General features: G+C 35.0%; 1 protein-coding gene across 1 annotated transcript in view; it reads right to left on the bottom strand.

Annotated features, from left to right (window-relative positions):
- Window positions 1-14414, bottom strand: part of LOC150093499 (uncharacterized) — a 166446-nt gene extending 152032 nt beyond the window's left edge. The window contains exon 1 of the mRNA XM_090413640.1: window positions 14254-14414. Coding sequence (XP_090269766.1) covers window positions 14254-14414 — 161 coding nt within the window. The remainder of the gene's footprint in view (window positions 1-14253) is intronic.
- Between the last annotated feature and the right edge of the window lie 111 nt (window positions 14415-14525).

Below are 14525 nucleotides of genomic sequence, written 5' to 3'. Positions count from 1 at the left end.
CATTCCAACAGCAATAACAACAAACATTCACGTCACAATTCCTTATCTTATCTTGATCTTGATCTGGTCCGAAGTGTCCACCAATCACAACACGAATCCTTATCCACTAATATATCTTCCTTTCCCATTCAAAATAATAATGTCACTTATTTACAAATAACAAATGACGTCACTTATCTACATCTCATAACAACAAACATTCATGCCACGATTCCTTATCTTATCTTGATCTTGATCTGGTCAGAAGTGTCCACCAATCACAACACGAATCCTTATCTCAACCATCGCCCATAATAACATATGCAAACCAAAATACAAGAACTGAAACCATTGACACATATACCCCAGGGAAATTTCTAACATTCCATTCTCTATAACAACAAATATTCACGTCACGATTCCTTATCTTGATCTTCATCTGGTTCAAAGTGTCCCACCAATCACAACACGAATCCTTATCTCTATCATCACCCATAATGCCATAAGCGAACCAAAACACAAGAACTGAAGCCATTGACATATGCCTACAGGGAAATTCCAAACATTCAATACCCATGCCGTCACACACAATGACGTCATCAACGAACTCATCACGATTCCTTATCTTATCTTGATCTTGATCTGGTCACTAGTGCCTGCCATACTACTGGCAGTGTATCTTTAGTATGCTTAGGCGCCTTATTTCTGTGAGATATGAAACGTTTATTATTGGTGCATGTGAGTGGTGAACTATTTTTTGTAAATCTTATTTTATTTTGTTAAAATAACCTATAATTATTTATTTATTATAAATACAAGGCTGAATTATGATGAGTTTCACTGTGAACATATGAAAAGAATTATATTTTTTCATTTGTTTCGTGTAACGATAATTGTGATCTATCGCTGATATTCTTTTGTGCTTGCACGTCACATCATACCATACACTGCCGTTTGGGCAGTGCATCATATGCTTCTGCACGTTATTTCTGTGAGATATGAAACGTTTATTATTGGTGAGTGCCCGTGCTGAAATATTTTTTCTAAATCTTATTTTATTTTGTTAAAATAACATATAACTATTTATTTATTATAGATACAAGGCCGAATTATGACGAGTGTCACTGTTGAAAATATGAAAAGAATTTTTTTTTTCAATTATAATTGACGATGACAACTGCCTAAAACAAATGAATGCTATATACGTCATAGCAGACAAAGAACGATCGAAATCAGTCAATCGTTAATCGATCGTGAAAGTATGATGAGCGCTTATAACGTTTCAATAAAATCTCTAGTTTTTTTGTTTTTTTTTGTCTTGTTAATTGCATGTTCGTCGGCAGTGAAGAAAATACATCATGTCTACTACTCGAAAGTGTGTCAATATTGTAGATTCCTTCTGCTACATTTGTGGTAGCTTTACTGTTCCCAGTCAAAGGAGAAATATCACTGATTTCGTTAAGAAAGTGTACTTTGCATACCTTCACGTAAAAATTGCAGATCAGGACAAGTCATGGGTTCCAAATAAAGTGTGTAAGTCATGTGTAGAAAATTTACGACAGTGGAGCAAAGGAAAACGCCAAAAATTAGCTTTTGGCATTCCAATGATTAGGCGTGAACCGAAAAATCACGTAGACGATTGCTATTTTTGTTTAGTTCAGACTTCTGGTTATAATAAGAAGCATAAGAAAAAAATTGTGTATCCAAATCTCGACTCAGCAATTCGGCCAATTGCTCATTCCATTGAAATAGCAGTGCCAATTTATAAAGGACTTCCTTTACTTGAGAACGAGCATGATCGGGATATGCCAGATGTTCTTGAGGAGCAAAACCAGGATGTTGATTTAGACAATGAAAATTTAATTTCTAGTTCTGGACCGCAACGTTTTACTCAAGCGGAATTGAATGACTTAGTAAGAGATTTGGGCCTATCAAAGGAATCATCGGAATTGTTAGCTTCAAGATTAAATGAAAAAACTTACTGGAGTTTAACTTTTTATCGTAGCAAGGAAAGTAATCTTGTACAATATTTTGAACACGAGTGTGGGTTTGTTTACTGTAACAATGTGTCAGGTTTACTAACTGAAATGAGTGTTGTACAATATCATCCAAATGAGTGGCGTTTATTTATCAACAGTTCAAGCAGAAGTCTCAAGTGTGTCTTACTACACAATGGGAATGTATATGGCTCAATTCGTGTTGGCTATTCAGTCCACTTAAAGGAAACATATGAGGACATTAGAAGGGTTCTGAAGTTATTAAAATATACAGACCATAACTGGATTATCTGTGTGGACCTTAAAATGGCGAACTTTTTACTTGGCTTTCAAAGAGGATATACAAAGTTTCCGTGTTTTCTATGCTTCTGGGATAGTCGAGCTAGAAACGAACATTGGATTCAAAAACATTGGCCTCTTAGAATATCATTAAATGTTGGAGAAAGAATGTTATAAATCAACCTTTAATCGACAGAGAAAAAATCATTTTTCCACCTCTACACACCAAACTAGGTCTTATGAAGCAGTATGTTAAAGTTTTAGATTTACAAGGTGACTGTTTCCAATACATATGTGAAAAATTTCCACGAATTAGTTATGAAAAAATTAAAGCCGGTGTATTTAATGGACCGCAAATTAGAACTTTAATGAGAGACCCTAATTTCATCAATTCTATGAACGAAATTGAGAAAGAGGCCTGGGCTTCATTTACGATGGTTGCGAATAATTTTCTTGGAAACAAAAAAGCGTGCAATTACAAAGATCTAGTGGAAACAATGCTTGAAAATTTCCAGCGCCTAGGTTGCAACATGAGCATAAAGCTTCATTTCCTATACAGTCATCTTGATAGATTTCCCGAGAATTTAGGTGCTGTAAGCGATGAACAAGGCGAAAGATTTCATCAATACTTAAAAACTATGGAAGATCGGTACCAAGGAATATGGGATTCTCACATGATGGCCGACTACTGTTGGAGTATTCAAAGGGATTGCCAAAACAGAACACACAGCAGAAATTGCTAGAAACAAAAATTTATTCCCTGAAACTCATGTGTAAGTAAAATTGTTATTTTTTTTATAAATATTCTTGTAATTTTTAATGAATATTGTTGAGTAGTTATGTATCTAATTATCGGTCTCTCGCATTCAAAGTGCCAGTACGTACCGTTGCAGGTTCTTACGCATTTATTCGTTTACAAACAAGCGAGAGCGGTGAGCGCTCCGATTCTGATCTGCGCACCGCTTTGAATAATAGACTATATCTTCGGGAATTTTTTGAATTTCTTGATAAAAAGTTAGGAACAGATTTTTAGAAGTACATACTTTCAGAAAATAATATTAAAAAATCGATTTTTTTTGATCCTCTAAATAGTACTGACTACTTAAAACTATCAAAAACTTACAAATTAACAAAAAGAAAATGCCATAGAGGAAAAACCTGACGTGATAGAGAAAAATGGGTTTGATATTTGAAATCAGCGCACCCAAATTAGTAAAAAACAAGTCTCATATAAAAGTCAGCAAAAATTCTGTTGGACTGTGTTATCGTTACACGAAACAAATGCACTGCGATCTAACCTCGATATTCGTTTGGGCTTGTCATTGCTATTGATACGAAACTTTTATTATTGCTGTTTGTTCGTGGTGAGGATGAAATATTTTTAATAAAGCAATTTTTAATATGTAAATTTATTTATTATTAAATTCGTTACTGATTAGGGGGAAAAAGTTGAATTAGGAAAAAAAATATTTATTTATTTTTATTTATTATTTTTTTATGCAGTACCCCACTTGAAATTTTCACTGGCCACCACTGGTCAAAAGGCAATATTTACGGAATGATTCATGTCCACATATGTATACATTGTCATTACAATTCTCTAGCTAGTCTAAATTCTTTCTAATCTAACCTTAGTTATAAGCTAATTCACAATCCAGCATAACATTATATAATAATAACTAAATATTAGGCATATATGTTGTTTAAGCCTAATTCAACATTAATATACATTTTCTCATAAACATAAAGACATTCCTGATTTCTCGCGGAATTCCTTAGAGACAATTTTGGCATAGGCAAAGCATAGTCAACTTCACTGCAAATGTACAGCTCTTTCCTTTATTTCCGCTCAGACTTCCCTTGAGCGCATGCGCACGTCTCTCGAAAATGGTGACATATTGCATTTGCAGTTCTTAGAATTCTTCACTGTCGTCACTTATTGACCTTCGGAAATGATGACGCCATTCTTGGAGTGTTTTTTGAAATTCTATCTAGAACATTTACTGGAATTATTCACTTTTTTATAATCAATTTTGCTAATTTAACATGAGTTAATATTGCTACATCCACGCTGTTAGCCTAGTGGACGTATGTCCACTAGGCTAACAGCGTGGGCGTAGCAATATTAACTCATGTTATGCACTTCGTTATGCAATTATAACGTTATTCAATATTAACTCTGTTATGCACTTCGCAACCGTATGCCTGGGAGAGTAGTGTCCTGGATTCGACTCCCGTCGCCGACGTGAGGATCTTAAGGATCTTTCTCAGTCATAGCCAAGTTAGCCGGTCTTGGGCATGGAAAACCGGAGTTTCTCCGCATTTATCTGGGTTTTTCATCCTACAAGCAGACAAACCGGCCCCGTGAACGCACAAGCTACAGTCATAGGATATAATGCGGCAAGGTAGGCAGCGAGAAACCACCTCGCTCATAGTCATTTCCCTATATCAGGGGTATCCAACCCGTCGATCGCGATCGACCGGTCGATCGCGGAGCAAATTTGGTCGATCTCTTGTGTATTCCTCCTTAATTACGAATTTAATTAAAACCAAAAACATAATATTTTATTTATCATTAATATGTATTATTTTTAATTCGCTTTAAGTGTATTCATCATTATCACGAACATGGGCTCACTGCCCGTTAACGCCTGACCTGTTTCACTATCTTCTTCAACCTTTCTTTGTCCAGTGCAGAGTGTCACAGTTTTTGTACACCCATTCCACACCAGTCTTTTATATCGTTTTATTCTTTTAGTCTTTTATTCTCTGTATGATCTACCTCTTCTGTTCAAACCATCCAAAATACCAAACATAAATTCTTTATCTTCCGGTGCTCACTCATTCTACAGATGTGTGCAAATAATTGCAGCTTCTGTACCTTCTGATAGAGCTCTTCATTGATGATTGATTTTTTGTACCCATCCTATTCTTAGAATCTTCCTGTAACAAGTTCTTTCAAATGCCAAAATTCTTTTTCTTGATTCCTTATTTATTACCCACGTTTCAGATCCGTAGAGTACACCGCTGAAGATGCATGTTTCCAGTATCTTAGTTTTGTTTGCAGACTGATCACTTTACTTTTCCTGATGTTATCCATGACCTTCAGATTTGTTCTTCCCTTTTCAATCCTGATCTTTATTTCTTTTTTACAGTCCAAGTCATATGTCAGTTTACTTCCCAAATATGTGAATTATTCTACATTTTCTATATCAGTTCCATCCACTTGTATCTTTGGTTTCATGTTCTTCTCGCCAAATACCATTGTCTTTGTTTTTTCCAGGTTCATAACAAATCCAAATCTCTTCCCTTCCTCATTTAACAGTTTCAGTGTTTTTTTAGTTCTCTTTCGTCTTCTTCAATAATAACAGTGTCATCTGCAAATCTCAGATTTTTAATTCTCATTCCGTGTATAGATATTCCTTTGGCATCTTCCTTCAATTTGTTCATTGCTCTTTCTAAATGTGCGATGAAAATGCTTGGTGATATTGGGTCTCCCTGTCTAGTACCTCTGCTTGTTTTAAACCATTTCCCCAAATCATTATTCAAACTGCTGCAACTGCATTCTAATAAACATCTTTTAATATAGCTATTAGTTTTTTTATCAATTCCATAAGATTCCAGAACTGCTAATGTCACTTTCTGGTCAATACTGTCAAATTCTTTCTGACAATCAACAAAGCAAGTATATATGCTTTTGTTTTTTCTCCTAGCTTTCTCTGCTATTAACCTCATTGTCAAAATCTGTTGAATTGTAGTTCTATCCTTCCAAAATCCTGCTTGCTCGTCTGCAAGGCATGCTTCCAATTGTGTTCTCAAACTTTCTGTCAATATGATCATCATCACTTTACCAAGGTGACTTATCAAGGCAATTGTTCTATAAAGTTTACATTCCAGCTTATTTCCTTTCTTGTATAATGTTACTAATATTGATTTCACCCACTCCTCTGGCATTTTCCCTTCTTTCCACACCATATTACATAGTTGATGCATTTCTGTAACCATACTTTCACCACCATATTTAATCATTTCTCCAGTAATGTTATCGTTTCCAGGACTCTTGTTGTGTTTTAGCCGTCCTATTGATTTTTCTGCATCTCCTCTTAAAATGTCCATATCATGCTCATTACCTGGTGGTGATATCTGCTTCATTTCTTCAGTTTCCCAACGCTATCTGAATCTAGTTTTTCTTCATATAACTCACTACAGTATCTTGCCACCGCTGTACAATTTTTTCTTTATTCATCAATACTTTGTCTTTTTCATCTTTAATTGTGGTCTGTTTTGGTTGCCACTTTCTATTAATGGTTCTGATCATTTTGTACACCTCCCTTGTTTTATGCTCTCCATAGTACTGCTCTATATTGTTGCATTGGGCTTCTATCCATTTCATTTTCTCCATTCTGACAGCTTTTTTCACCTCATTACACTTTCTTCTATATTGCTCTTCTATTTGTTGTGATGTATCCTTCTTATCTTCAACATTCTTTTCTCCTGTAGTAACTTCAGTGTTTCTTGTGCAATCCATTTCTTCTTGATCTTCTTTTCTTCTGGTACTGTTACTTCAACTGCATCTTCTCTCGCCTTCATTACTCTTTTCACTCTTAAATTCGAGTTTTTTCTTTCTCCACACTTTTAAGTTTCTCTTCTAACACTGTTCTGTACCTTCTTCCTATTTCTGCTTCACTTATTCGTGCTGTATCTCTTCTATTCTGACGTTGGGGTTTATATTTCTTTTTTAATTTCAACTTGATGTTTGCAATCAATAAACTATGGTCCGAGTCCATATCCGCTCCTTGAAATGTTCGACATTGCTGTACTGATGTTATCCATCTTCTTTTAATCATAATCATATCAATCATGTTTTTGGTTTTCCCATCATTTGATCGCCATATCCATTTAAAGCAAGTATATATGTTTTTGTTTTTTCTCCTAGCTTTATCTGCTATTAACCTCGTTGTCAAAATCTGTTGAACTGTAGCAGTATCCTTACTAAATCCTGCTTGCTCGTCTGCAAGGTATGCTTCCAATTCTGTTCTCAATCTTTCTGTCAGTATGATCATCATCACCTTACCAAAGTGACTTATCAAGGCAATTGTTCTATAATTTTTACATTTTAGCTTATTTCCTTTCTTGTATAATGTTACTAATATGGATTTCACCAACTCCTCTGGAATTTTCCCTTTTTTTCCATACCATATTACATAGTTGGTGCATTTCTGTAACCATACTTTAAGTGTATTGCTATTGTTTATTTATTTTTCGTTAAAATTATCAACTCAGTAATTTTCTCATAAGTTCGGGTAAACGAATTAATTTGGATCAGTGGAAGTCAAACAGCGAGCCGAGTGAATACGATTATAAGCAAAGTGTAAAAACTCGATTGTAGCTTAAATACTAAATATTCCAAAACACATTACATCGATTTTTTACTTAGGTAAAGTCCCATGTGAATATTGTAAAAAAATAAACTTTGTTTGTCTCAGTATAGTTTGTATTAGATGTTTTTGTAAATAACTCTTTTGAAGCTAACTATACTGCTCTAATAAGAATATGTTAGAGTGTTAAAAACAAAGGCAATGTTTTTGTCGCCGAAGCTGTACATGGCGGCATTAGAAAGATTGTTATTGAAACTTGTATGTATAAGAAAATCTTGTAGGCTCTAAGTGTAAACATCTCCGAAATCAGTCAGAAAGAGTTCAAACAACTTTCCGATGGCTAGCAACTTACAATCAAAAGAAAGTGGAGGAGAACAGAAGGCGTGCCGAACTTGAAACTTAAGATGAAAGACTCATACCGATTCTTTGGGGGTTGTCAAACTTCATGCGAGGTCTCAGAGGAGGCCTAATAAAAAGGAACTGAAGCAAGCAGAAGGGGTCCCGGTTCCAGAATTGCTGTCACAGAGGAGGTCGCCCGGTCCAGAGTCACCGTCAGAGAGACTGCCCGGATCCACGTTGCTTGAGCGAGGAGTTTCCCGCTTCCAGAAAGGAGCTTCTCGGTTCGAGACGTCGCTAGAGAAAGACTACTTCTACGCCGCAGACAAGGTTTCAAATTGCCTAAAGGAAGAGTTCCAAAAGTTTCCAGGGTAGGTTAATGTCAGACATTCACCAGTGTGTTGCGTTTTCATTACAATTTGATGAATCAAACGACTTCACTGATATTGCTCAATTAATGGTATTTATTCGCATGGTATTTCAAGATTATTCAAGTAAAAAAGAACTTTACAAAAATTATACCATTATTGGGAAAGACTAGGGGAGAAGACATTTTTTCGTTATTTGATGAATTTGTGAAACAACACAAACTTCCTTTTTAAACTTGTGTCTGTTACTACTGATGGTGCTCCTGCGATGATAGGTAATAAATCAGGCTTCATTTCATTACGTAAAAAATGACAAATATCCAGATTTTTTAATGTACCACTGTATTATCCACCAACAAGTACTGTGTAGTAAAAGATTAAACACAAAAGATGTTTTGGATATTATATTTAAAATTGTAAATTTTATTCAAGCAAAAGCCCTGCAACGGCGGTTATTTAAACTACAGGCAGATGATGATAGGGAATTTCTGTTGTACAATAATGTTTGCTGGCTCAGCAGAAGTCAATTTTTAGAAAGATTTTTTGTATTAATTAACAATATAAAAATTGTCTTGATGAAAAAGGAGATATTTATCCAGAATTGTGTGATAAAAGATGGTTGTTACACTTATCATTTTTAGCAGATTTCTGTACGAAATTAAGCAATTTAAATTTAGAGTTACAAGGTAGAAATAAAAATTTAATTGGCATGTTAAGTTCAATAAAAACTTTCCAACAATACTTACTTTTATTAAAAAAAATTATAAATGATGGCGAATTTAGACATCTATATTTATTAAACTTTTTTGAAGAAAATCAATAAATGCTTCGCTATGATTTAAAAGAATTCATTCTTGAAATAGAATTAGTTGAGGAAGAAATAAATTCAAGATTTAAAGATTTTAATAAAACTGAAATGATTGTATCTTTTATCAATAATCCATTTCAAAAAACTTGAACATCACAGAAATTTCAAATAAAATGAGTGGACTGTTTGATATAAACCAAGCTAAAGTAGAATTTGAGATAATAACCATTCAGAATGGTTTACATTTAAAATCAATAAACAATGAAGTCATTGGGAAGTATGCACATGGAAAAATTCCCAATATTAACTGATATTGCGCGAAAAATTCTGTTGTTTCGGATCGACGTACTTGTCAGAATCCGCTTTTACAAATATGATCGTCATAAAAAATCAATTAAGAAACCAAATTACAAATGATCATTTGGATGATTGTCTGCGATTGGCCACTTCTTCATATCAACTTGACTATGAAAAAATTGCGAGGTCCAAACAATGCCAAATTTCACATTAACGTTTTTTTTTTTTTTAATCAACCAGCATTTCCTGTAACTTGTGAGTTTGTAATCAATCTGTTGTTTTTTCTATCTTTGGTCTTCCAAAATAGAGAAATAAATTAAGTATAGTCTCTGGGAAAATCCATGTTACTCCTCATAAACACTATTATTATAATTACGGCTATTATAACCCTACACTCATTTCCGACAAAGTTCCGAAGATGGTCACACGACCGAAACGGTCCCACACCCGTTAACCCTGCCCCAGTTGCACTATAGTTTTACCCTTCCTCCCCTTCCCCCCCACAAGAATGTGCCCTAATTCAAAATAATATATGTATACATTTATATATATATATATATATATATATTATTAACATTAACCCGGGTTATCCAAACTTATTTCCCGCGTCAAAACACCCCCCCCCACGCTCCCGCCCTATTTCCCCCCACTTATAAACAACCTTTAGCGAGATCATGGAAGTGGAAGACATCGTAAATTCAAAAAAGGTATGTACCAAATATTTTTCCACCTCTTTTATTCTCCCTTAATTGCTTTCTATACTCACCAATAATGCCCTAAATATATATACCCCTCTTGAGTATTGATAACCATTGTAGTTAAATAAGGGTCACTCCTAAACAAAAACAGGCTATAATAGCCGTAATTATAATAAAGAGAAATAAATATTTAATTCCAATATATATATATAAAATCGACTAACGCCTTATATTCCTTAATAGGAGTAGGCGAGACCTTTATACCCTATCTAGCTTTTGGAGACTGAGTGGGCAGCTCAATCTCCACCGGTAGTCAATCAGAGATAGCTGGCCCATGTCAATCGCTAATTATAGCAGCCACCGATGAAGAGGCTGGCAGACAAGTGCTGCTATCTCTTGGTACCTAACCCTAACAAGATATGTCACTGTCTGAAATGATGTGGGTACTATGGTCGATTTTCTTGAGTTTACGGGACAAAAAATCCGAGTTTACGGGAGGAAAAACCCGCTTGCCTGTGCCAGAGATCGACTAACTCGGGTCGAAGATAGGCTTAGAATATATATATATATATATATATATATATTCCAATGCTCTTTAGTGTCTTCTGATATGCTTTCGTAAGTGCACAATTACCCTCGTCAGAAGGGAAATGATGATTAGTACTATTAACTCGGGGTTGGGATATGTTCATTTTTCTAAATTAACTGACTTAAAACCCGAGAATTATAACACAATGACATTTATTTGAAAAAAAACGCAACATGTTTCGTCAAAAATGACTTCATCAGGCAATAAGAATATAGAAAGATATTAAAAGACACGAAATTAACATTGACACACTCTAAAGCTATACAATTATAAAGCCATAATATTCGACTGTAAATTACAGTTATTATGAGCTTGAACTACAGTCCGAGTGAAAGTTCTATTGTTGTACACCTGTGCGTGTGTGGAATCACGCGATCTCCAGTATCTAATAGTAGAGTTGAAAGAGTAAGCCAAATTATAGCTAAGATTGTTATTCATGTGAAAAGGGTCCAAGGTGATTTCTTTTGACCCGACAATGCGGTGCTCTACTTCATCATGGGAGATGTGTAGGTTTGAAGTTGATGGCCAGTTTATTTCATGTTGGTGGCTTTCATTGTTCGTGTTTATTGAAAACAGGACATGGCTTGACAGAGCAGTTGCTCTGGTTCTCTTATAAGCAATGTCACGCTGGTGCTCTTCGAGACGTAGTAAGATAGATTTCTCTGTCTGCCCATAGTAAGGCTTTCCGCATTCACAAGTGACCTTGTATACACCTGGGAATTGTAGAAGGTTGTGAGGTTGTTTATAGTTGTTGAAGCGTGAGCTTATTTTTGGCATAGTCGAGAAGCACGTTTTTATGTTAAACTTCTTTAGAATTCTACTCAGCTTTTTGGATAGTGTGCTGATAAATGGCAAGACGATATGACCTTTGGAGTCCTCCTGTGTCTCTACGTTGCTACGTTGACGGTGGGATAATTGGTTGTTAATATTTTTTAGAGAGTAGCCATTGTTTTTAAAGGTCCATTTAAGATGTTGTAGTTCCTTTTTCAGTTCTTCTTCATCTGAGAGTACAGATCTTGCACGATTCGGTAGAGCTGATATAATACCCAACTTTTGCGCTGGATGGTGATGGGATGACGCATGCAAATATCTGTCTGTATGAGTTGGCTTTCTAAATATAGAGACTTTAATTGATTCAGGCGTCTTAGTGAGTTTAACATCTAGGAAACAGATGGAACTATTTTCTTCAATCTCCATAGTCAATTTTATATCTTGATGGCAGTTGTTTAAGTGGTCGAGAAACTTGTGAAGATTTTCAGTACCATGCTCCCATATGAGGAATATATCATCCAAGTATCTAAGCCATATTTTCGGTTTTAAAGTAAAAGAGGAGATTGCTTTTTGTTCAAATTCCTCGAAAAAAATGTTGACTAACACAGGAGAGAGGGGGCTTCCCATAGCTAATCCTTTGACCTGTTTGTATAGTTTACCTTCGAATTCAAGCCAGAGTTTACACAGTGAGATAACAGAGAGAACATTTTATTTGAAATCTTGTTTTTTAAAATATGGAGAACGTCCTGTGTCGGAACGTTGGTAAAGAGTGCTACCACGTCAAAGCTATATATATATATATATATACATATATATATATATGTTAAAGATACCAAGTAATTTTAAACCTGGTTTTACTCCATTTCCCAAGTAAGCAAACAGACTAAAAGTCAAGTTTGCGCCTGCAATTGATGCAAGTCTAACTGATCCCACAGGTAGTGCAGGACCACGGCAACTCGTGGCAAAGGTGGAACAAGATCCGATCACTAATCTTAATATTTACACTTAATGCCAAAACACATCTCCAAGAAGGGGATGTATAATGTTTTGTATTAAAGGCAAGGGGCCACTACCCAGACCGGTTTCGACCTTTATTGAGGTCTCGTCAGTGGGAGCTAGGCTAGAATTAGAAATACCAAGAATTAGTAGTACAGAGCTTGTAAGTATTTTGCCAAAACAAGTTACCATAAGGTGTTTTAACCTTATTAAATAAGAATCTCTGGAGGAGATATAAATGTAGAAAGTATTTTTACCTTGGGTATAAATATGTTAAAGATACCAAGTAATTTTAAACCTGGTTTTACTCCATTTCCCAAGTAAGCAAACAGACTAAAAGTCAAGTTTGCGCCTGCAATTGATGCAAGTCTAACTGATCCCACAGGTAGTGCAGGACCAGGGCAACTCGTGGCAAAGGTGGAACAAGCTCCGTTTGGCATTAAGGGTAAATATTAAGATTAGTGATCGGAGCTTGTTCCACCTTTGCCACGAGTTGCCCTGGTCCTGCACTACCTGTGGGATCAGTTAGACTTGCATCAATTGCAGGCGCAAACTTGACTTTTAGTCTGTTTGCTTACTTGGGAAATGGAGTAAAACCAGGTTTAAAATTACTTGGTATCTTTAACATATTTATACCCAAGGTAAAAATACTTTCTACATATATATATATATATATATATATATATATTATTAAAATATTTGTTGTATTAAAATAATTAAAAGTGATAAATAAATTTTTAAATACACAAATAAAGTTTTCAGTTGTGTATTTTTTTTTAGTTGTTTATTTGTGCGTAATCAGATATCAGGTTGGGGAAATCTGATCTATCTAAGAGAGTAGATCGCCGAACAACTTATATATAAGATAGTAGATCGCCGAATAACTTTTTATAGAAAAGTAGCTCGCGTAGTAAAAAAATTGAACACCACTGTTATAGGCCATTCTGTTCCTTATGAATATATGGTCAATACAACTTGACTAGTTGTTCGCCTCTCTCGTATTACCATCGATGTAAGCGAACAACCCATGAGTAGATACTATATTTTTATATTCTTCAGTTTTACCATTATTCTTATGAAGGTCTAAATTTATATCCCCCACTAATATGACATTGTCGTGGTTTAAGGTTTTTAGAACATTATTTAGCTCTGATAGAAAGATATCAACTGGGCCATCGTGTGCACGGTATATAGCAAATATAAGTGTATTCATTGCTGTGTCGTAAATCATTACAATTTCAGCGCTTTGCATTTTTGATTCAGGTGTATCATTTTTATAAATATTTTTCCTAGCGTATACCACCTGAACCATTATAGTCACGACAATCATAATGCGTGTCGTAATTTGCGAGAGAATAACAATCGACCTCAAGTTGTTTGATCCATATTTCACTTAAGACTAGTACATTTATATATGATTGGATTTCTGTGAAAAGTAAGATTAAATTATCAACATTTAACCTTGTCGACCTGATATTGATATGATATATGTTGAAATTCTTGGATGAGTTTGTAGTAGTGTCAAAAAAAAAAAAAAAAATTACGGAGGTTAGATTATATAGTTTTTTATATTTGCATCAGAATCTAAGCTATTCATGCGGAATCTTAAATCCACTTAGGTTTTCACTATTCCAGTTTTTCATAGGTAACATTTAAATTTACCCCCTTCTTTGACTGTGTTCTTTGAGGTCGTCCGGTGATTTTATCCGTATCACTTTTGTGTTGTTCTTTGTCATTAATAGTTTACCATCTCTTACCCATAATACTTAAGTGCACCACTTGCTTTCTTTTGTTTTGCTTCATATAGAAGTTGTTTATTGTGATCGGTCAGGTTTTCGTTTACATAGACTGGCACCGGTTTTAACTGTTCATCAAATCGTTGAGCTGTAATTTCGAGGTTCCTTCTTCTGTCGCCCATTTATTTTTAATAATCTTGGTTTCTATTTGGATAACAACTGGCTTGATGTCTGTTTTTCTGCTGGTGGGTACTCTCTGGGCGTGCACGATGTCTTCAATTTTTACTGCCTGT

Source organism: Typopeltis vanoorti, chromosome 24 (genome assembly GCF_054136105.1).
Source record: "Typopeltis vanoorti isolate ZY-2024b chromosome 24, IOZ_Tvanoo_1.0, whole genome shotgun sequence".
Taxonomy (NCBI): domain Eukaryota; kingdom Metazoa; phylum Arthropoda; class Arachnida; order Uropygi; family Thelyphonidae; genus Typopeltis; species Typopeltis vanoorti.
This window is presented reverse-complemented; position numbering and strand designations above follow the sequence as displayed.